The sequence below is a fragment of the Sinocyclocheilus grahami genome, unplaced genomic scaffold (assembly GCF_001515645.1).
Source record: "Sinocyclocheilus grahami isolate Dianchi unplaced genomic scaffold, SAMN03320097.WGS_v1.1 scaffold400.1, whole genome shotgun sequence".
In the NCBI taxonomy this organism is placed as follows: Eukaryota; Metazoa; Chordata; class Actinopteri; order Cypriniformes; family Cyprinidae; genus Sinocyclocheilus; species Sinocyclocheilus grahami.
In genome coordinates, this window is record NW_015505579.1 from 26,378 (window position 1) to 51,161 (window position 24,784).

Consider the following 24,784-nt stretch of genomic DNA (forward strand, 5'->3'; position numbering starts at 1 on the left):
CCAAAACAGTTTACAACTATTAACCTGTAGTTGTTGTGAAATGTTTCTAGAGTATTAATGCAGTGGGATTATGGGTTAATCTGACAAACCACGTTGGGGTTACCTTTCATCCCAAAATCAAATGAATGAAATAGAAAGAAAATGTACAAAAAAAAAAAATCAGCTACGAGAAATCACTATTGAGAATAATACGATTTTTTTTTATATTTGGAGGGACAATGTTCATACTTCTCATTTTTAAAAAATCAAGAAATTATGGTCCTAAAAGAAAACAAAATATATATTTGAACAAAATATAATTTTCTTATCTTTTCTTTTGATTTTGAGGTGAAATGTGAACTAGACATGATTTCACAAGATTCACTTTTACAGGGGTTTGATAGTGAGCATCAGCTCTTTGCCCAGAGGAGGGACAATGTATTTTTCCTCCCTGAGTAAACGCAGTAACAGGTCCTTAGCATCCTCAGGCCACCTGTACAGACGTGTGCTCTGTAGCCAGAGTGGAACATGACTCTGCCAGAAAAAAAGCAACAGATTTTAAACTAATAATACTCTTCATACATACTGTACATATTTATGTATTTAATTTCCTTACTAAACATGTCTAACATCCCATGCCCTCAGCAGAGGGTTTTTTTCTTCTTTTTTTGGTGACTTACTTGGTTAGCACTGGGAAACAGCACTGGTACCAATCTGAAGTTTAGACATCTCTGCAGAATGAATTCATTTTGGATCTGAAAAAAGGAAACAATCAAAAACTTGCACCGCTAACCCAAAGGAGAAGTAGATCTATATATAGTGGGTGTCAAAACCTACACAACACTGTTAAAATCGCCATTTTTGGAGTTATCAGTTTTCGACATAATACCTTTGAAGTGTGTTAGAGATATTGGCTCAGAATAATTAAAACAATGTGACTAGTTATAACTTCATCAACAGCATTCCCTGATGGTAAAATGCTGTATCTTATAAGATCAACCTTATCAAAACATTTAAAGAAGCTTTTACACAGATCTCTAGAAGGATGAGAAGAGACAGCTGTCAGCCAGGTCTCACCTGAGTGTGTATGTACTTGGTGTGTAGTCCATGTTGATCAGATCCATCTCCCTCAACATCTGTCTTATACTTTGGACTGATCACTACAATGATTAACACTGACTTCTGCAAAACAAATTGATCAGATTCCAGTAGAAAGCTCAGAATATAAACAAAAACGAACTGGTCAATTTTGCCTAAAAAGTACCTGTTTATAGAACGGATATCTACAGACAAATTACAGCCGTGATAATTTTCATAACAGCACTCCTGCACATGATATTGCTCAGTTTAACTTCAGCTAACAACTGTGAAAGCTATATCCAGTGTTGTTCAAGAAATCAATTTCAAATAACATTGTCATGGTCAGTTGCAGTGAAGGAGAAATGCTCATTCTAGTTGCAGCAGTTTTATTAAAACTCAAAAAGATAATCCAAAAAGACAAGAATGATTTTGGTTAAACTAACCAAACTAACCAAAACGATGACAACAGAAAATGAACAACAGAAACTGAGGGCTATTTATACACACAAAGGAACAAACAACCAATGAGTAACCTAAGAAACTAACCAGTTGCGGGAAAATGAGGACAAAAACTAGGACAACCAAACTAGCCCAGCCGGAGCCGAAGGGGTGAAGGGACAAGCCACAAACCTCCAATGCAGAGACGGAGGGACGAGGATGCCTGGTGGAATCAGAAGAGGGACAACGGCCCATGGTAGAGCTGAGGGAGCAAGGTGCAAAGGTGGAACAGACTGGTTGATGGGCCGAGGTGGAGCAATGGGCTCAGAGCTAATGGGTCAACTCTCCAGGGCGGATCGGAAGCCACAAGGCAGATTAGGGCTGCGTGGCAGGGCTGATGGTGGAGATGAGGATTGGAGGGAGCCAGGAGTGGGCAGGAGTAGCTTGGTGTAGGGAAGGAGCAGTGGCGACAAAGATAACAGAGCTGGACAGAAGTGGTGAGGAAGAACACTCTGTGATGGCTGGGACTGGTGGCGACAAAGAACTTGAGCTGGGCAGGATCAGCGACAACTACTAGGATTCTGAGCTGGGTGGGACCAACGGCGATGAAGAAGACAGCATAGGAAGGGACCGATGGTGGGTTCGTGGGTGGGCAGGGTGGGAAGCACTATCTCTGTTTCCCAGTCCTCAGTATCCAGTTCCACTCTCTGGCATGGATGTTAGATCTTGTCAGACATGACTACTGGCTCAGGGACGAACATGGCTTCTGACATGTCTCGGGAAAATAAATTATGCAAGCGAAATTCACGTCGTGTAGTAAGAAAATGAACAGTAAAAGAACTAGGAGAAAAACATTAAAGGAATACACTTTACGATATATGCTACATTTAAAGCCTACTTTATATTTAAAAACCTTCGTTAAACTGGACAGTCTTTCTTGTGACATTGTGCTCCGGAGAAATGTCTTGATCACTTTCAATTTCGAGAACGATCTTTCAGCAGTTGCAACCGTTACAGGTAAATTCAGAAACAACTTGAGAGCTGTTGCTACATCGGGGACACTGGGCAGGATAGAGCGGTGTTTAATAAACAACAGCTGCGCAAGATCTGCAATGGAGCCATGCTCAATCTCCTGTATTTCGGGCTTCAGCGCATTTCTGAACGATAACAATTGTTAATGCATAAGCCACGTTAAGCGTAATGATAATCTAAAAATGTGCTTTATGTGGTAATAATCTCATTTAAAAAATAAATCTTATTTAACATTATAAATATATTAGGTTACACCATTAAAACTAATTTAAGGGTAAGAACAAGTAGCTAAATATCTCTTTAACATAGCCTAAACAATTGTTACTACTTTTTTTTCCCCAGTGGGAGATAAATGCTTAACGTAAAACTTTGCGCGCTGTGTTCATATTCTGGGCTCTTCAGCAGTTTGATCTTTTAATACCACTGTCTTAATGCATAGCTAAGCCAGTTAAGTGTAAAAATATGCAGTTCGATCACAGTGTGGTTGTCTTGGAAGTATAGCCTAGTGTTTATGACAAGTGAAATTTGAGAGAAAATAGATTTTCCCTGGTTGCTGTTTTAGAACATGATTAAGCCACATTAAGAGTTTTTCACAGACTTTTCCACTCCATTGCACTACCTTCACGCTCGTGTCTCATGTCGTTTGCAGTTTCTCGAGCATGACACGGCATTCTAAAAACACGCTCAAGTCAAAGGAGTTTTTTTTCCCCAAATTCCACTGTGTTTGGAAATCTTGTGTTTTTCAAAGCAAAAGCACGTTCTATGAGGTTTGTGATTTATTCGTTAAACCCAGAGTTTCTTTCAGTCTCCTCCCCCTTTTTAAAGTGTAAGCGATGTTTAAACACCTCATTCATTCATTTGAGATTCTGTGAGATTCAAGCCAGTTCTGTGATCAGTAGTAAATCTTTTGTTTATTCAGCAACCACTATCCACAAGTTTCCTATGCCCCATGAGGCCTTGCGTCAAAAGTGGGAGCGTCTTCCGGTTTGAAGTAAACAAGCAGGACGTGATACTCATTCATTCAACAGTTGACAGTCAGTCATTCAAGATTTAGCTATCCAAACTAGCTAACAATGTGGGAACACAACTTCAACTAACTTAAAAAGGGTGAAATAACAGTACCTTTACCCTCTGCGGTAATGGCCTCGTATCACATACGGTAGCATTTTTAGCTATTTTGTAGATTCTGTAACTTAGCCTGTGAAGGTAAGGCGATGAATAATTTGAAAAGCTCAGAGGCTTATTAGTATCTACACAGTGATAAAGTCGGTCGGGTGTTATTTAAGGATGTCGGAAACGACCTTATGATTTTAAAAGCGGACACTGAGCCGATCTAGAACCTACACGTATCACATCATATAAGGCTTGGGTGCTGGCATCAGTGACAGATAGCATCATGTATTGTAGTGCCAGGACGCTATGCAGCAGCACTTTTGTGGAAGGTCAGTAAAGTAAGGACAATTAAGGGCACGAAAGTTGTTTATTGTATTGTGATATTATTAAGTAACTAATAAATGCACTAAACTGAAATGTTTACTGTGTGTCATTCATGTTCTGCATATGTTGCTTCACAGTAGCCTTCACTTAAAATCTTTCGTCTAAGATTCTTGGATGATAAAATTAGCACACAAAGTACTTGGGATGCAATCATAGCCATTACAGATAAATACTATAAATAGTATAATCATCTTTAAGTTCAACTATTCTGTAAATATTGGAGGAAGGGACCCCAGATCTTGGAAAAATTAAGAGACTTTGATTCATTAAGCCGAATTTTTTCAAGGTTTAAAACGGAGACCATCTCCACAAGCCATTTCTGAAAACATGGGGGAGCAGTGGCTTTCCAATGCCTTAATATAATTCTCTTGGCCACAACCATGCCCAACATTAATGCCAACTGCAAATGATAAGGCAAAGAGGAAACTGTGTCAGAATAGCCAAGAATGGCCAATTCCATTTCAGGAGGAAGGGTCTGATCATATGCCACTGAATACCAAGAGAAAATATCTTCCCAGTATCTCTGGAGTTTCAGGCAAGATCAAAAAGCATGAGACAAAGTTCCCTCTGCAACTTGACATCGATCACACATAGGAGACACAGCTGGGTAGATCTTGTGGAGTCTGGTTTTAGAATAATACAATCTCTGTACAATTTTAAACTGAATTAATTGAAGTCTTGCATTGATGGAACAGCTATGTATTCTCTTCAAGATTTCAGACCAAATGTTATCAGATAAGCTGATACCAGCATCCTTTTCCCAGGCTACCCTAAGATAATCAGAAGATGTAATAACCTGCTTAGAGAACAGGGAAACAAATTGTGAAACCATATCCCAAGAGTTTGGGGCTTGTCGCACTAAATTATAGAAACAATGCTCTTCCTGCGGAATCTTATAGTCAGAAAACGTCTGCTGAACCTGCAAGTAACGAAAAAAAAATGAGAATGAGAAAGATGATATTTACTAAGAAGATGATCAAAGGAGGAAAATTGACCATCTGTGTACAAGTCGTTAAATGTGGAAAGACCCTTATTATTCCACACTTGAAAGGTTCTATCACTCAAAGCCGGTGTAAAATTATGATTCTCACAAATGGGAGAATGAAGGGAGGGCAGCGTGACACCAAGAAATTTCTTAATTTGTCTCAATATCCTTAAAGAGCTATGCACTACAAAATTTTTAGTGATGTTCTTTAAAGGAACACTCAAATTGGCTAATAGTAGAGCAGGGAGAGAACTTCTCTTTAAAGAATGAGATTCCACAAGAATCCAGCTAGAAGTATGCGCCGCCCTCTGATCAGAACAAGGCAAGCCATGATTCCAATACATCAAAGCCCTAACATTTGCTGCCCAAAAGTAATGTTGAAAAACTGGCATTGCCAATCCACCCAACTCTTTAGATTTTTCTAAATGAGCCTTAGAGATGCGATGTACAATTTTAGAATCTAGGTTTCTAAAGAAAGATTTTGTCAGATAGATTGGTTAATTCAGAAACAAATATAAAAACCTTGGAAGGGCCACCATTTTTATAGCATTAACACGGCCAATTAGGGACAATGGCAAGACCCTCCATTTTCCAATGGTAGATTTCAGGCTTTTTATTGCAGCCATAAAATTAAGCTTAAATATGTATTTTGGATCTGTGGGAATAACCAAACCTAAATAAGTAAAATGATCATGAACAATTTTAAAAGGGATGGACTCTAAAATATTATTAGGAAAATTACTGCCAAGAGGGATGAAGATGCTTTTCTTCCAGTTAATTGAATACCCGGAAAAAGAAACAAAATGGATTATCAAATCCATTAGGGGGGGGGTAAAGAATCAACAGCATCTTTTAAGAATAATAGCAAATCATCTACATATAGGGAGAGTCTGGTCTCTACAGACCCGATTGTAATGCCACTAATTGAAGAACGGTGCCGAATACTTATAGCCAGAGGCTCCAGAGCCAGATTAAATAATAAGGGACTAAGGCAACACCCCTGTCTTGTCCCACGATAGAGAGGAATATAGTCTGATTTATCCAGATTGGTAAGTATTGCAGATTTTGGGTTTGCATAAAGCATCTTAATGTATGTACAAACATTTTTACCAAACCCAAACTTATCTAGTACTAAATATAAATATCGCCACTCGATCTGGTCAAAAGCCTTTTTGGCGTCAAGTGAGATAATGGCAGCCCTAGACTGAGAGTCTACACTATACATAACATTTAACAGGCATCGAACATTTGAAAAAGAGAATCTACCCAAAATAAAACCAGTCTGGTCAGGATGAATTATTGAGGCAATGTGTTTGCTCAGACGGCTAGCCAATACTTTGGCAACAATCTTCTGGTCACAATTAAGCAAACTTAATGGTCTATAACTGGAAGGATCAGTGTCATCCCTGTCTTTTTTCAATAATAAACAAATGTTTGCCTCGTAGAGAGAACCAGGGAACAGTTTATTTTTAAAAGAATGATTTATCATTCTAAGCAGTAGTGGGGCAATTATATCTGCATGAGGTTTATAAAATTTGATACAGAACCCATCAGATCCTGAGGCCTTACCATTTGGAAAAGATTTAATAGCATTCAAAATTGCATCCAATGTGAACTCTTTATCCAGTTCCTCTCTAGCAGCCTCACCAAGCTTCGGAACATCAATAGAATCAAGAAAATCAGTAATATCTGAGTCTGGCACATTGCATTTTGAAGTAAAAAGATACTTATAACATTCCAAAAAACAAGCATTAATTTCCTTTGGTTTAGTTAGCAGCACACCAGAGCCAGACTTAATTTGAAAAATAGCTCTGTTGGCCTGCATACTTAGTTGCCGAGAAAGTAATCTTTCAGGTTTGTCACCCATCTCAAACTGCTTGCGTTTAATTTTAAGAAGCATATTACTAACCTGCTCGCTCAAAATATTATTGTATTCGTATTTCAGTTTTAACATGCCATTAAGATCAGACTGGGATTTGGACAATCTATATGTCTGCTCCATGGCTGGAAGCAGGGCTACAATTTCGGACAGACGTCTGCGTTTTTCTTTCTTCCTGCTAGCATCACAGGCAATTATATTACCCCACACTACTACCTTAAAGGTCTTCCAAAGAATGGAATCAGACACATCGCCTTTGTCATTGAATTCAAGAAACTGCTTAATGTGAGACGAAGTGTATGTATTAAATTGCTCCTGTAATAATAAACCAGGGTTCAAACGCCAACAGTACTTAGACTGAGAAAGAGAAAGCTTAACCACCATGGTAATCGGGCTATGGTCAGAAATTATAATATTATTATACTTAGTCTGTATAACGTTTGGAATAAGTTTAGAGTCAACAAGAAAATAGTCAATTCTAGTGTAAACTTTGTGTACAGATGAAAAGAATGAGTAGTCTCTAGCAGATGGGTTTTGTTATCTCCAAATATCAACTAAATTCAAAGATTTACATAGATGATTTAAAGTGCTAACTGAGTGTAAAATATGAGGGGCTTGTGTTGAAGAACGATCCAAATAGGCATCAAGATAGCAGTTAAAATCGCCACCAATTATTATATTTGTAGAACTGGGGTCAGGAAGCAAATCAAAAACCTTTCTGAAGAAATTAGGATCATCAAAATTTGGACCATATATGTTTAGACAGGTAATTGGAAAATAATTTATATGCCCAGATACTAAAATGTATCTACCAGCAGGATCAGCAATGACAGTTGACAAACGAAAAGTAATGGATTTACGAAATATGGCAACACCCCTAGCCTTTGAGGAAAAGGAGGACTGATATACTTGGGAGATCCAATTAGATCTAAGGCGTCTCTGTTCTGTTTGTTTAATATGGGTCTCTTGAAGGAAAATAATATCAGCAGAGAGGGATTTAAGATGTGCAAATACTTTGCTTCTTTTAATCTGGTGTCCCATACCTCTAACATTCCAAGATATAAATGTGAAGTTTGTCCCACCAACAGAACTATATGCATCATCCATTATCAATTAAGTTGAGTAACATTGGTAATGTATAAAAGCAGGCAATAAACTCTGAAAAACCAATAGTCTGGCAAACCCCATCACAACTTACCCCCCACCCACGTCCGTTTCCCCAACTGAAATGGCAAAACTCACCCATTACCTGGAAGGTAGCAGAGCTCAGGGAGAGAAAACAAGAGGACTTACAACAAAATCAACAGGGAAAAAAACAAACAAGTCTCTATCATGCTCCCCTGCTATTAACAAAGTTCAAAACATAAACCGTCAAGTTCAAAAAGGATAAAAAAAAGTAACTTTAATGGAGCTCTTACAGTCTACCCTAGTCAGACCAATGCAGCAGCCCAGATTCATTAAAGAGAGATCATTTGGCAGAAAGAGAGTCCACAAATTTTCGTGCTTCCTCTGGTGAGTCGAACATTGAGATGGCATCTTTGTGATTAACTCGCAATCTTGCAGGAAAAAGAAGAGAGCAGGTCACCCCCGCTTGCCTTAAAACTTTCAGCACCGATCCGAATGCGTGAAGTTTTGAGGCAACCTCCGCTGTGTAATCCGGGAAAATATGCACTGGTTTCCCCATGTAACGTAACGGAGGGTTCTCACGGCTCAGACGGAGGATCAGTTCTTTATCACGGTCATGATGTAGCTTCGCAATGATCGGATGCGACCTCTCGTCATCTGAAGGTTTCGGTCACAACGACCTGTGAGCGTGATCCACTTTGACAGGCTTAGGAAATTTATCTTGGCCAAACAGTGTGGAGATCAGCTCAGTTATAAACGCAGTAGGATGACCCTGCTCCGCTCCTTCTTTGATCCCCACAAATTTCAAGTTAAGCCTGCTAGAATGGCCCTCCAGATCATTCACCTTAGCACGGAGAAATTTGTTGTCAGAGCGCAATTCCTCAAAGACTCTCTCAAATTCTTCCAAGCGCGAATCACAACTGGTCACGGCTAATTCCAGCTCCTCAACCCTTTTCTTAACACCCGATTGTTCAGACTGTACATTCGCCAGCACGGCATCCAGTGCATCAAGACGAGTGTTAGTATCAACTTAGTATCCTCGATCAGCCGCTTCAGATCATTGCCTTGTGTCTCAATAGCGGCGAGTATAGCGTTGGCGGTTGCTGAAGGAAGGGAATCACTTGCAGCATCGCCATCTTTACTCTGCTGCGCGGCCTTCGAGAGCTTCTTGGAAGTCATTGTTTGATTGTCCAAAATAAAAACTTTAAACACAATTGCCAACCATTAACTAATGAACAGAGTACTCACACTTAGGTATATTGACGGGTATATTAAACAAAAACAGGATGCAGCTTGAGGAGACTCAAAAAACTGCATCTACTCCATTCGCCGATTGCTATAGCAGCGGAAGAAGTTTGACATGACGTCAGAGGAGATGCCAAACCTCTTCAGCCTCCACAGGAAGTATAGATGCTGACGGGCTGTTCTCACTATGATCTCCGAGTGTGGGCTTCCGGAAAGATCCTCAGAGATGTGACTGCCAAGGAACTTGTAGCTCCTGACTCTCTCTACTTCCTCTCCATTGATGTGAATGGGAACGTGACCATCTCTCCGTGACTTCTTGTAATCCATGATCATCTCCTTGGTCTTGCTGACATTTAGAGAGAGATTGTTTTTAGCACACCATACTGTGAGAGCATTAACTTCATATCTGTAGGATGTCTCATCGCCATTAGTGAGAAGTCCTAGGATAGTTGTATAGCAAATTTGCGGATGATGTTGGAGCTGTACTTAGCAAAGCAGTCGTAAGTAAACAGCGAGTACAACAGTGGACTGAGCACACATCCCTGTGGGGCACCAGTGTTGCGTGTGAGTGCGGAGGATGTGTGGTTGCCAATTCTGTTGAATTGTTTTGAATGCAAAGCTGCAATCAATAAACAGCATCTGCACATATGTGCCTCTTCCCGCCAAGTGTTTCAGGGCAGAGTGAATAGCCATTGCACTGGCGTCGTCAGTGGATCTGTTAGTCCGGTAAGCAAATTGGAATGGGTGTCAGGTAGAGAGGAGCAGATGTGGGATTTGACTGAATGTTCAAAGCACTTCATGATGACTGTTGTGGGGCGGTAGTCATTCAGGGATGGAATGATGGTGGTCTGCTTGAAGCATGTGAGGATTACTGTCAATCTCAAGGAGAGGTTGAAGATGTTGGTGAAGACATCTGCTAACTGGACAGCACAGGATCTCAGGACATGTCCGTGGATGCCATCTGGACCTGGTGCCTTCCGTCCGTTGACCCTCTTGAAGGCCCTACTCACTTCGGGTGTGGTTAGAACCAGAGGGCAGGTGTCATGGTATTTTCACAGCAGGGGATGTGTTGCCGGTCTCAAAGCGACTGTGGAATGTATTGAGCTCATAAGGAGGCAGACAAAGACACATCACTGCTTTTCCTTCCTTTGTAGTCAGTGATATAACGCAAACTGCTCCACATGCGTTGGGGGTCAGAGACATGATAATCTGACTCCACTCTGTCTCTAAGGTCTCTTTTGGCAAATCTGATAGCTTTTTGAAGGTCATACCTGGACTTCTTGTAAGCAGTTAGATCCCCAGAGTTGAAGGCTGCAGTACATGCTCTCAGCCTGGCGTGCACCTCGCCATTGACCCATGGTTTCTGGCAGTAGCAAACCGTGACTCTTGAGCCTAGGCCCTCTCCCCCTACCCTCGTCGGGGGAAAAAAAACTACCAGCCTAGTTTACGGTGTCCTCTTCTAAAAGTCATCTTTGACAATTCCATCTCTGACAATTCCATCTCTAAAACAAGAGGCTATCCAGCCTTAAGGCGGTCGCACACCAGACGACGTGTGCAGCCCTGCACCGTGCCGCACGACGTCTTTAAAATTCCCACACATTGTTTTCCATGACTGTATGCACATCGGTGGTGCCACTGGCGACTGTCCGTGGATCCCGACTCCAGACTCCTGTTCATAATCCTGCCGAGGCACAAAACGCCTTAGCGCCACTCACATCATTTTCCATTAAATTACATTATATTTGTCCCAAATTATTGTTAATGTACATAATGACTTCATCCTAGGTTGGAAGATTGTGTATTGTGCATTTTTCAGCAAAACGTTTGTCTTTCTGTGGTTCTAATAAATTCTGTGATTCATTGTGCTATAGATCGCAATTTCTCATCCCGTTTGCTGACACAACGCGTTCGGTGTGTGATACGTGTTGCACCAGGGCACCACTGTGCTTCTCGTCCGATGTGCGACCACAACAAAACAGCACACTGAGAGTGACTGATATTACGAAAACAAAACAGCTAAATTTAAGTCAAATGCAAATCCTCATTGCAAATGCATCATCACACAATATCTGCACTTCAGCGGGGAAAACGTATAGACACTCCCTCCCATCACACAAAACCAACAAATGTAATGTGTTTAAGATAACACATCATGACAGCGCTGACACAAAACAAATTAGCGACAAACAAGCAGTGTTTATAATAAATAATATTATTATTGTCTCAGCGGCCCAGTAAATGTCCTCACTTACGTTATTTGCGGCTTCCATCATGACGTGAATAATAGCTAGTTAGTTTATCAGCATATATTTTTTTTCCCCGAGAGATCCCCACAGCGGGCGGAACTTGTCATAAAGTTAATGATAACAAGGCCCACCCATTTAGAGAAAAGATATGATTGGTCAATTTTTCTGTCAATCAAAATTACTCCCCCCATTGATTTACTATTGCTTGGCCCTCTGTAATTTAATAGCTGGACCACCAATCACAGACGCTAGGCGGAAACATTCTAATATGGAGAAAATTGGCGGTGTTCATAAGTCAATTCACTGAATACAGAGATTTTAAGAGGTTTTTTTTTTTTCAGAGAAGTTGTATTTATTTTATTTAGATGATGTTTGTCAAATTATGAATTGCTTAAATAAAATTAGTAGGGATGTAACGATTCACTAAAGTCCCGATTCTATTTTTAACAAAATGAGATTTAAGAGAAATTATAAATGAAATGTGTCCTTTTATTATTGCTTGGACAAAATGCTGCACGTTTCTTTGTGAAATTGAAATGCAACACTAAAATAATATACGAATATAGCACTTGCATATTATTGCTCTTTTGCTGGTTTTGATTGCTTCTATTGTCCTCATTTGTTAGTCGGTTTGGATAAAAACATTTGCTAAATAACAAAATTTAAATATAATGTAAATGCAAATAACAAAACTAAATTGAAATTTAAAAACAAGCCCCAAATCAAATAAATAATTAACACAAATAAAATAAATCTCTTCATATAAACAAACTAAGTCTGTGCTCTTTCCATTTAAAATTAGGCAGGCAACCACTGCATTTTAATCATGATCCAAACAAAGATGCTGCATACATGCAACATGATCAGTTTTTAATCTAAATTAGATTGTATAATTTCGAAATTTGAAGCAAAAACAGAATGATTTGACTTCAGTTTTGTGAAACTATTCATAAAAAATATCAGCATGAAACAGCAACAGCGGATGAGCTGAACAAGACGCAGATTCATTCTCTGCCAGCAGGTGGTGCTTAAAGCGTTTCCTTGGTTTCCGCTGTAAACAAAGCAGCGCTGCACTTATGAACTTTAAAGGGGTCATATGATGCGATTTCAATTTTTCCTTTCTCTTTGAAGTGTTACAAGCTCTTGGTGCATAAAGAAGATCTGTAAAGTTGCAAAGACTAAAGTCTCAAATCCAAAGAGATATTCTTTATAAAAGTTGAGTCAACCACGCCTACCTAAAATGGCTCTTTCTTACACGCCCCCACATGTCTACGTCACGATGTAAGAAGATTTGCATAACGCCACCCAAATGTTCACGCAAAGAAAGAAGGCATAACTTTTATTCTCGCTGTAGTATTGTTGCTGCCACCGCCATGTCGTGAAGGCGCTGTGTGTTTCGTTGTGAAAGCGAAACTACTTTGTTTGGCCTTCCAAAACAGGATGATATCCGCTTCGTCATGCCTGGAGCTGAACCGTGCTGGTCGCTGAGGGAATACATCAACTTCGCGCTGTGGATCGCTGGATCGGTTTTCACTGTGGATGAAGCGGAGTCCAGACCGGGGTCGTCACATGTGGTTGCCTCAAGCCCACCGGCCGCTCCTTTGTAGAATCCGCCGGCCGCGCCGCTCTCAAGCCCGCCACTGCACACTCTAGCTGCCGGCCTCTGCTCACTTTGGTTGTGAAAGTGAAACTACTTTGTTTGATCTTCCAAAAGAGGACACGACTAGAAATCAGTGGTTAAGTTGCATTTACAACACTGTTCCAGAACAGTTCAACCCAAATATTAATTTGTGTGCAGCACATTTTTTGGAGGACTGATTCCTGATCCTGGGAGAGTAGACTACAATGTAGTCTGTTCTGACTCACAGACTGGAAGTACGTTTTCATTCACCGATGATTGAAACGCGGGTTTTGAGCAGTGTGGAGTAGAATCAGAATCAGAATGAGTTTTATTGCCAGGTATGTTCACACATACGAGGAATTTGTTTTCATGACAGAAGCTCCACAGTGTAACAGAATGACAGTGACAGAACAAAAACACAGATAATAAAAAATTGAAAAATAGAACAAGTAAATAAGGAATAAAAATATACAAATCGACAATTGTATGTACAGGTATATATCATATGACCCCTTTAATATGCATTATACAGAGGCAAGATGAAAAGAAAAAAATACCATCTATACTTTTCTAAAGACAGTAAGTTCCCCTCAGACATACATTCATATAAACTCCTACCCCTAATTGAATCGCGATTTATTTAGCATCTCAACCGATTTGAGTAGTCACATATTTAAATCGATTTTCAACCGGCTCGCGGTTAATCGTTACATCCCTAAATTTTTTTTATAATTATTAAAAATATAATATTTTAAGACATTTATTTAAAAATGTTATATATCGTTTTTACAATAAGTTAGGCCTAGAGGGCCCTGACGATTCCCCACTGGTTTATGATTTGGAAATGATTTAACATTAACAGATGGGACAACATCCTCCGTGCATTTGTTGATGTAGCATATCACAGTCTGTGTATTCATGTATGATGTCTCCTGCTGCATCTTGAAATATTTGCTAGTCTGTGGATTCAAAGCAGTCCTGCAGTCTGGAGATGGCATCTTCACTCCATTTGTGAACTGTTCTACAAACCGTTTTTTCCTGTTTGAGACATTGTCTTTGCCGAATGCTGGTCAGGGGAGTTGTTTGTAACTGTCCTTTAGTGTTGAATAGCAGTGATCTAATGTCTGATCGCCTCGTGTGGGGAAATTTATGATGGTAAGTTAACCTTTCTTTCTGGAATACACCCCAGAACATGACACACAACTAATTAATCACCTGAACTTTGTTTTTTCTTGTTTTAAAATGCAACTAAAGCTATGTTCACACTGCAAGCATTAGTGCTCAATTCAGATTTTTTTTGCTAAGATCTGATTTTTTTTATATGGCTTTTCACATTATCATTTTTAAATGTGGCCAATATCAGATTCCAATGTGAATGAATAACAGTGCTGAACTGGGGTGTATTCCATAAAGCAAGATTAATTTACCGTCACATATACCCTGAACTCTCGGTTGATTAACCCAAACCTTGCTTACTTGAGGTATGCAGGTTCCAAAAACGCATCCTGGAGTAAGTTCAGTCAACTCAGAGTATGTTCACTGTGAACACACAAGACATCCTCAACAGAGCGACAAATCGACAAGTCACCATGGAAACCGACGCTAAGAAAAAGCGTTCCAAGCATCTTTCTTCTTCTTTTGTTCACTGTACACTGTAAAATCCAATAGTTTACCTTACTTAGATTTAGTTAGTTATCTTTACTTAGTTGTTATACTTACTAGGTTTTATTAAGTTACAGCTACTTTCAAGGCAAATAAAACAATTTACTTACTGTTTTGAGTGACACTTACTTAAAATATTCAAGTAGCCACAAAGGAACCAATGACATTAATAAACCAATGAGAGGCAGCAGTGCACTAATATGTTGCTAATGTGCAACATAACAACAGCAGAAGAAGAAAAGAAAACGAGTCTTAATAGACTTTTCACTCATTTCCTCCATGTCTGCAATTATCTTTCACTAGTTGCATTCACTCGTTTCCCAAAGTCATCTTGAATGTTGAATTCTCAATACAACTGAAATATTTGAAAGAACATCACATAAGCTAACTTTATAAATTGATGTTGATTTTCCTAAAATGTGTTTTTTTAACTCCCCATTATAGTGATTAGCAGTCCCTTTGGTTGGGCACTTTGAACTTGGTTGACATTGCTATAATTTACTGCCTGTTAATACAGTAATGCATCAAGAACTCAGAGTTATAGGATTTCAAAGGAAGAAAAGTAATAACTGGGTTACTTTAAGAATGTGACCTACCTTCTAGTTAAAGCAGTAGTGTATTTCAAGTGTGTGTTTATTAATGTCTGTTATCAAAATTTCACTGTCATAAATACCCTGGAATGCTTTTGTTTGAATTTATGTAAGCCTATAATAGTGTGTGGTAATATGTTAAAGTCACACACAGACTTATATATTCAGCATGTGAATCACAGCAATGGTAACAATTCAATTTCATTTATTGTAACAATAACCATTTTATTTACTCTTTTTGTTGTGCTACTACTGACACAAAACAGCTAATAAAGTTGGCAAATAAAATCAACAACTGTAAAACAAAGCAACTGCATAATTTATTCATGCCGCAATGCACTCTGGGAGTCAGTGAGTAGCTATACTAAGTCATGAGTAAACCTAAATGAAAGGATCAAGTACCCCCTACAGTTCTTTTTTAGTTACTAGAACTCTCGTGTAAGTAAGCTATACTAAGCATCTGTCAGTAGAACATACTATTGCTATTTCACTTTACTTAGTTTTTTCAAGGCAATCGGTTTGCATGCTTTTTTTTTTAAGTAAGCCCAACTAATTAGATTTTACAGTGTACATTTACATGGTGCATATCACCACCTAATTGATGGTTGTTGATTTTTTTTGTTTTGTTAAATCTTTTAATCACTGAGAATAAAAATTATATTGTTTGTTTGATGCTAATTATATAAGAAATATCACATATGTATTTTTATTATAGAAATACATTATAGAAAATGCAGATCCATGTGTGAGATGACAATAAAATGTAATAAATATATTAGAATAAAATAAACATTACTTTGTTATAATAGTGTTTTATAATCAATATACAGTATATCAACAACTATTAAATGACAATAAAATAAATATAATAACATATTAGAATAATATAATATTACCTTATCTATTACTTATAATAGTGCTTTATAATTAACATATCAGACAACGATAGATAGATAGATAGATAGATAGATAGATAGATAGATAGATAGATAGTAAACTAACCCTGAAACAGAACTTACTCCGGAGCAGGTTATGTTCAGGGAATAAGTTGCTATGGCTACTTACAAACCCTGAAAGTTACCTCCGTTTTTGGAATCGAAAGCTGGGGTTATCCACTTACTTACTCCCAAACATACCTGGGTATGTCACATAATCTGCTTACTGGATTACGCCCCAGGAGTGAGTTCAGTCAACTCAGAGTATGTTCACGGTTAACACACAAGACATTCTCAACAGAGCCACAAATTGACGAGTCACTATGGAAACGGACGATAAGAAAAAGCACACCATGCTGGTCAATGGCTATTTACAAACCTAGTGCATATTGCCACCTAATTGGTTGTGCAATCATTTTTCAAACTTTTCGTTTCATCTTTAATCACTGAGAAAAATAATTATATTGTTTGTTTGATGTTGATTAATAAGACATATGATAATAAATTTTTATTATAGAAATACATTGTAGAAAATGCCCTGTTGTACAAAGAAAAAAAAAAACATTTGAATGCAGATCCATGTGTGAGATGACAATAAAATAATTAAATATCTTAAATACATCTTGTTATAATAGTGCTTTATTAATATCGACAAACTTAAATATTACCTTATATATTATAATGCTTTATAATAATAATATATATATATATATATATATATATATATATATATAACTATATTGTAATCATATATAATACTGTGCGCAATCTGTCACGCCCACAGGAGACTCGTCAATAGGTCACGCATGCACTGATAGCTCTGAAGTAAACTAACCCTAAACAGAACCTCCGGAGCAGGATATGTTCAGAGAATACGTTTCTATGGCCTACCCTGAAAGTTATCTCCATTTTTGGAACCGAATGCTGAGTTTATCCGCTTACTTACCCTTAAACATACCTGGGTATGTCACATAACCTGCTTTCTGGAATACCCTCCAGATCTGCATACACAAAAGAACGATAACAAAATGGCATGAAGCACACTGTCATAATGAAGTAAACATGGAGGCCACTTAAAGGGATAGTTCACCCAAAAATGAAAATGTGATGTTTATCTGCTTACCCCCAGGGCATCCAAGATGTAGGTGACATTGGGTCTTCAGTAGAACACATATGATGATTTTTAACTTTAACCGTTGCAGTCTATCAGTCGTATAATGCATGGCAATGGTAACAAAATCTATTAGTAAAAAAAACATGCAGACAAATCCAAATTAAACCCTGCGGCTCGTGATGACACCGTGATGTCCTAAGACACGAAACGATCGGTTTGTGCCAGAAACCGAACAGTATTTATATCATTTTTTACCTCTAATACACCACTATGTCCAACTGTCTTTGGGCGCACGCACGGCATCCGGTGCATGAGGTGTGTACGCGCTCTGGTGTAGTTTACGCAAGCGCCGGAAGTGATCTCTCGTGCGTATACATCACTCATTGTTTACACAATGCACAAACATTGTAGGTACGACGGCTAATCAAAACCGATCGTTTCGTGTCTTAGGACATCACGGTGTCATCACGAGCCGCAGGGTTTAATTTGGATTTGTCTGTGCATGTTTATTTCACTCTCATAGACTTTGTTACCATTGCCATGCATTATATGACTGATAGACTGCAACAGTTAAAGTTAAAAATCATCATTTGTGTTCTACTGAAGAAACAAAGTCACCTACATCTTGGATGCCCTGGGGGTAAGCAGATAAACATCAAATTTTCATTTTTGGGTGAACTATCCCTTTAAATAAGCATTTACACGTTTATTTATAAGCTGATGTGCCACGAAAGCCAGTGAATTCGTGAGCAGGTAAGGATGAAGATGAGGAGAAAGACAGCAAATTTTTCAAATATTTACAGTATAGCTCCTTACGTTTAGCTTGTATAGAGCTGTCATTGTAATACACCATAAAATAACATCACACTGTCTCTTTACTGACTAGCTCCGCAAGTGTCTGTCATATTCACAGAGTGATCAAAGAACTACCATTATGTAAATTTATTGGAGTGACTATCAGTGCGGAATAACGACGAATGTTAATCAAGAGTGATGTAAAAGTTGCATGAACTCTGATATGATCTGCGGTCACATTGCAAAACATCTGACCTAAATCAGATTTAGGACCACATATGAAAGTGGCCCAAATCAGAAATGAAAAGATCAGTGGCCTATATCACGAAGCCGGTTTCAGTTTTTATCCAGGTAAATTTGCATTTAGTTTGAGTTTAGTTTTTGGGCTCAAGAAGGTGGGTTGGTTTTGAGCGGGTTTCGTCAACACGGCTACAGTTAGAGATCGCAACCCCAAATTGGACCAATCAGCTGTGAGCAAAGTGAAATATCTGATGCAATAAAGCCACTCCTCCATCTCTCGCTTCAAATTAAAGCAGTTTAGAGTCAAATAATTTTAGAGACCAAATTGCTAGACTTTTGCTATGTATTTATTATATTTATATATTGTATAAATTATAATTGTTTATAACTCATATAATATATTAATATAATTATTATATGAAGTGGCAATACATTTTAAGCTTTGCATTTAAATTAATTTAATTTAAATATATATATACACATATAAGCTTTAATATATGCAACTTTTAAAATGACTAAATTTATGTTTTCCATTTGAGCCCTGTGTGAAACTACATAATTAAATTCAGTTGATTCATTTGCATAGTCATTTTTTTTCTGCTGCAGCAGTGTTTATTTCTGCCTTGTAAATGCATTTAAATTCATTACATTTTTAATTGTCATCTCTTAAGTCTTCAGCAAAAAAGTGAACTCTTTTAATCTAAAACTTCTAAAAGAAGTTTAATCAAACTGACGCTTTGCTGATGCTCTCCACATGTGCCATGTGATTGGCTGTTTGCTGCATGTGTCACACTTTCAGGTGTTCGCACTCCGGAGTTCATCACAAACTCTGGATCAAACTCTGAGTTGACTGAGAACATTTATACCGAGCTTTGTGAGCCCGCTGAACCTATTCTAAACAGGTTGGATTTGTTTGGTTTTGTCAACTCTAAACTTACTCCTGAACTCTGAGTTTGTTCATCTTGCTTCATGCTCCATGTGGTTTGTGCTGTTCACACTGTCATGAAATAAAACGGTCTGAGTCACATATTGTAATTTTTATGTTCCATTCTCTTTGGTTTTGTTCTAGTTTTACTTGTTTGACCTAGTTTCCTTTGTTCCTCTTTCCCGCCACTAGTTTGTTACCTTAGTTACTCATTAATTTGATTAGTGTCTGCACCCGTTTGACTGGTTTGTTTCAGTGTATTTAATTCCTGTGTTTTCTTTTGTTCATTGTCAATTGCATGTAACTCAGTTGTTCTGTTCCTGTTTTCAGTTTGTTTAAATAAAACTAAATTGCTGCATTTAGATCCTCACCCCATCCTTTTTTTTCAACTGGTTTGTAACACATAAGGGCAAAAATTGGATTTGGGCCACATTTTCCTGCAGTGTGAACGTAGCCTAAAGTGCCCAGAGATAATATGGGGAAAAAAAAGTAAAAGGTAGGGAGACCATACGTCCTCTCCCCCCCCTACGTCCTGTCCAGGATTTCTATATTGCCTAAAGTGTCCGATTGTTGTTTGACATTAAAGTACCATGAGAGCTATAGAGAGCAGACGGCTCCTTATGCTTTTGAATCGCTCTAACGGTACTTTGATGTCATTCACCAATCGGTCTGCACAGAGCTTTTTCAAGTTGAACACACGTAATGTTTTGACTGATGTTGTCATGTTGATTGACCAAGATGGTCAAACAAAGAGAGCAATGTCCTGATAGTATCCAAGATTCACAGTATTTAATTATTCCTGAATTACCTATGGACGCTTGAAATATTTACATATTACACACATACCCTTTAAAATAAACAATTTTTCTGCTGTTACAACAACACATATTTTCTTACATTTTTTAAAAAACTGTCCATCCATTTGTTGATGTCCATTTGTCTAACTCGGTCTTCAAATATATCAATCTGAAAAAAAGAGAAATTTCTTTGTTTAATATATCTATTATACACATGACAAAAAATAAATGTTTTATGAGAATTAAGGCATTCTTACAGCAGGTCTGAATCCCTGATTAATCAAAAAATTCACAAAGGGCATCAACTCTGCTGCAGTGTCCACAGAATATGTTATGAAAATGTCTCCTGTAAATCATGAAAATTACATGGGTTGTCAGAGTTCATGGTGATCTGAAAAACTTTTTTTGAAGCATCACTTACTGCAGTCATCAGGAAGACTAATGTTGCGTCTCAGTGTTTGAGGGTGGCCGACAGCAGCTGGTTGGGAAGGCTGGACACACACTTCTGACATGAGCTCTCTCACAGGCGCTGTGCTCTGACGGGATGTGACTTGAGGGGGCCTCACAACTGCCACTTGTCTAGAGATGGGCCTCCAAAGGGGAAGCAAAGCATTTATATATTTAGGGTAATACAGTTCAGTGTGTGTCATAACAACCGCACTTACGTATGCAAATACTATTCAATAATGGATATGATAATCAATAAAACTTTAATATAAAAAGTATTACTTTAAGCATAAAGTCTAGCACTCTCTATTCTAAGAAGAAAAAAAAGCACTTGACCCCTAACACTTGCACTCTATTCTTTTTCTATTCTTACTACGTTTTTCTTTTCATTTATTATTTAAAAAAAAAACTTGCTACGTGTACTGCGTTAGACTAACAGAGACTTGTCACTCACATATTATTGCCCTTTTGTTGGTTTTGATTGCTTCTATTGTCCTCATTTGTAAGTCGCTTTGGATAAAAGCATCTGCTAAATGACTACATGTAAATGTAAATGTAATTTTAAAGCAAAATCTCTTAAGTCCCCACACACCCAGAGCACTTTCTCTTTGAACTGTTGCCCTCAGGTCGGCGCTCCAGAGCACTGAGCACCAAAACAGCCAGGCACCAGAACAGCTTTTTCCATCAGGTTATATTTATTCTAAGCAAATAAAACTGTACATTGTCTCTCAAAGCTGTACATTTGTAGATAACATCTCAGAATTGTACATCTGTAAATAATATTTTAAAACAATATATATCTTTAAATAGCATAAGTACATTCATAAATCTATTGTATTTTCTATATTTTTATTACAGTATTGTATTATATGTATTTATTTATTTTTTAAATCTTTTTATTATTCTGCTTTGGGTTTCATAAACTTGTCTCTGTAAATTTACATGAATTTAAAATGTATTTGATTTTTTGTGTGATGATGATCACAAGACCAGCAAAGTACGGGACATTTGAGGAACTAGTCAGCCTACAGCGAACTCATTTAATTTGATTGCATTTAACACAGTTCTGGGGCAGGGCTATGGTCTCAATTTAAAGGGATAGTTCACCCAAAATGAAAATGATGTCAATTACTCACCCACATGTTCCAAACCCGTAAGATCTTTGTTCATCTTCGTAACACAAATTAAGATATTTTTGATGAAATCTGAGAGCTTTCTGACCCTGCATAGACAGCAATGGAACTACCACATTCAAGGCCCAGAAAGGTAGTAAGGACATCGTTAAAATAGACCATGTGACATCAGTGGTTCAATTGTAATTTTATGAAGCTACGAGAATACTTTGTGCACAAATAAAACAAATAACCAGAGGTGGGACTTTCAAGTCACAAGCAAGTCTTCAAATCCCAAGTCATCAAAGAGTTAAAGTTAATGAGATAATTAAATGATGATTGTGCATTAGTGATGAACACCTGCTGTTAATAATCAACATCATTGAAGAAAATAGAAACACAAGAACTACAACTGACTTGTACAACTGAACTACAACTGACCCCCCCCCCCCTCAAAAAAAACAAAACACACAAAGCCACCATAATTGAGGTCAAGATTTGCTTTAGTTGAGCTCTTGATCCTTACACTAATTCAAAGTAATTTGCTTCTAAGCGATTGCAATGTTGTTTCACAGCAAACATTTGTGCATTTGCTGAATCAAACCTTGAAGTAGCAGATAAGCTTAGACTTTCTGCTTATAACTCATGATGAGTGAACATCATAAAGTGGTCTCTCTTTGGTTTATTGACTGACATTCAGATATTACTGAACTGTGAAAAAAGAAATAAAGTCTAAACAAATGCCACCGTAGTGCTTCAATATTGAAAAAAAGGAAAATTGTATCAGCTCAGGCTTTTAGACATGAACACTTATCATATGATCCTCAACAGTGGTGACAATAATTTGTCATACTGCAGTGCATTATAGGAGTTTTTACTATGCTGTTACCCAGCATGCATTGCAGCATGAAGCACTTTGTTGATTGTCACCATTGTTGAGATTCATATGCTGGTTCTTGATGTTTGTGTGTCTAAATAACACTGGAGATCAAATTTGTATATGCATTAACAAAGATTTAAAATTAATTCATAGTAACTATTATATCTATTGGATATATCATGATGGCGCTGACACTGATGGCTGCCTCCGTGGCGTGCTCCGCAGTTGTTTTTATGTTTTTGTTAGTCTGTCCTGTCTTTAGTTATATCCCTGCAATCAGTTTCACCAGAGATGAATTGCTGGACATATCGGAAGTACACACCACCTGATATTTCACCGGTTTTCGACTATTCTGATGTTTTGCTGGACATTGTAGTCGGGGGAGCTGTGGCGCTGATCAAGCGCTTCAGGACGCGCAGACGGGAGAAGAGAGCCGGCGCACTCGTGAAGCTCAGACAGCACGGATTCAGAACGCCGTTGCCTAGCATCCATCTGGCAACCTCCGCTCTTTACCCAACGAAACGGACGAACTTCTTCTGCTCTCCCGGACAAATAAGGATTTTTCTAACTCTGCTGCTCTGTGTTTCACGGAAACCTGGCTGAAAGACGCCATTCCGGACAGCGCGCTGAGTCTCCCGGGCTTTCAGCTGTTCAGAGCAGATCGCGACGCAGAATCAACAGGGAAATCACGCGGCGGCGGGACATGCTTTTACATCAATGAGAGGTGGTGTACAGATGTAACTGTGTTAAAGAAGATGTGCTGTTCAGATCTAGAAGTGCTCTTCAGTAACTGCAAGCCGTTCTATTCGCCGCGGGAGTTTTGCTCATTCATTCTCGTAAGTGTGTACATTCCTTTGCAAGCACACGTGAGCACCGCTTTACAGAAACTCACAGATCTGATCACAGACACAGAACAACAACACCCGGACTCTGTTTTAATCATTCTCGGGGACTTTAATAAAGCAAATCTCTCCCGTGAACTGCCAAAATACAGACAGCACATCACATGTCCCACCAGAGACAGTAATATATTGGATCACTGTTACACCACAATAAAGAATGCATATCACTCTGTCCCACGGCCAGCTTTGGGGCTCTCGGATCACTGTTTTGTTCATCTAATACCGACCTACAGGCAGAAACTGAAATCAGCTAAACCTGTATAAAGGACCGTAAAAAGATGGACTAATGAAGCAGAGCAGGATTTACAAGCTTGTTTAGACCTCACTGATTGGAGCATTTTTGAAGGTGCTGCCACCGATCTGGACGAGCTCACAGAGAATGTAACATCTTATATCAGTTTCTGTGAAGATATGTGCATTCCTACCAGGACTCATCTAACTTACAACAATGGCAAACCATGGTTCACTGCAAAACTCAAACAGCTCCGTCAGGCCAAAGAAGATGCTTACAGGAAGGGGGATAATGTATTGTATAAACAGTCTAAATACACACTGGAAAAGGAGATCAGAGTGGCAATTATTCTGAAAATATAAGGATTAAATTCTCTTCCAGTGATTCAGCATCAGTGTGGAAAAGTCTAAAAGAAATCACCAACTACAAGACACCATCCCCCAGCACTGTGGAGAATCAACAACTGGCAGACGATCTGAACGAGTTCTACTGCAGGTTTGAAACCCCACACCCGCCCTGAACACAACACCTCTCCACACAACCATTCACACCTCCAGCAACCCCCCTCTCCCCCACACCTGCAATTCAGATCAGTGAAGACGAGGTGCGCCAGGTCTTCCGGAAGCAGAAAAGGAAAAAAGCACCAGGCTTAGACTGCGTTACACCAGTCTGTCTGAAATGCTGTGCTGACCAGCTGGCCCCCATCTTCACACAGATCTTCAACAGATCACTGGAGCTGTGCGAAGTCCCTTCATGCTTCAAACACTCCACCATCATCCCCGTCCCAAAGAAACCCAAAATTACTGGACTTAATGACTACAGACCTGTAGCTCTAACGTCTGTGGTCATGAAGTCTTTTGAAAAACTGGTGCTGGCCCACCTGAAGGACATCACTAGACCCTTGCTGGATCCTCTTCAGTTTGCCTACAGAGCAAACAGGTCTGTGGACGATGCAGTAAACATGGGACTGCACTATGTTCTGCAACATCTAGACAGACCAGGCACTTATGTGAGGATCCTGTTCGT

The 24,784-nt window shown here is 38.7% G+C and overlaps 1 protein-coding gene across 1 annotated transcript in view; it reads right to left on the bottom strand.

The window, feature by feature from the left end:
• Window positions 1–270: 270 nt before the first annotated feature.
• traf3ip2a (TRAF3 interacting protein 2a) overlaps window positions 271–24,784 on the bottom strand; it is a 33,724-nt gene continuing 9,210 nt past the window's right edge. Inside the window, exons 3-8 of the mRNA XM_016231828.1 lie at window positions 20,607–20,776; window positions 20,443–20,531; window positions 20,286–20,354; window positions 1,057–1,161; window positions 660–734; window positions 271–513 (exon numbers count right to left, since the gene is read on the bottom strand). Of these exons, the coding sequence (XP_016087314.1) occupies window positions 367–513; window positions 660–734; window positions 1,057–1,161; window positions 20,286–20,354; window positions 20,443–20,531; window positions 20,607–20,697 (576 nt within the window). The 5' untranslated portion in view covers window positions 20,698–20,776 and the 3' untranslated portion in view covers window positions 271–366. The remainder of the gene's footprint in view (window positions 514–659; window positions 735–1,056; window positions 1,162–20,285; window positions 20,355–20,442; window positions 20,532–20,606; window positions 20,777–24,784) is intronic.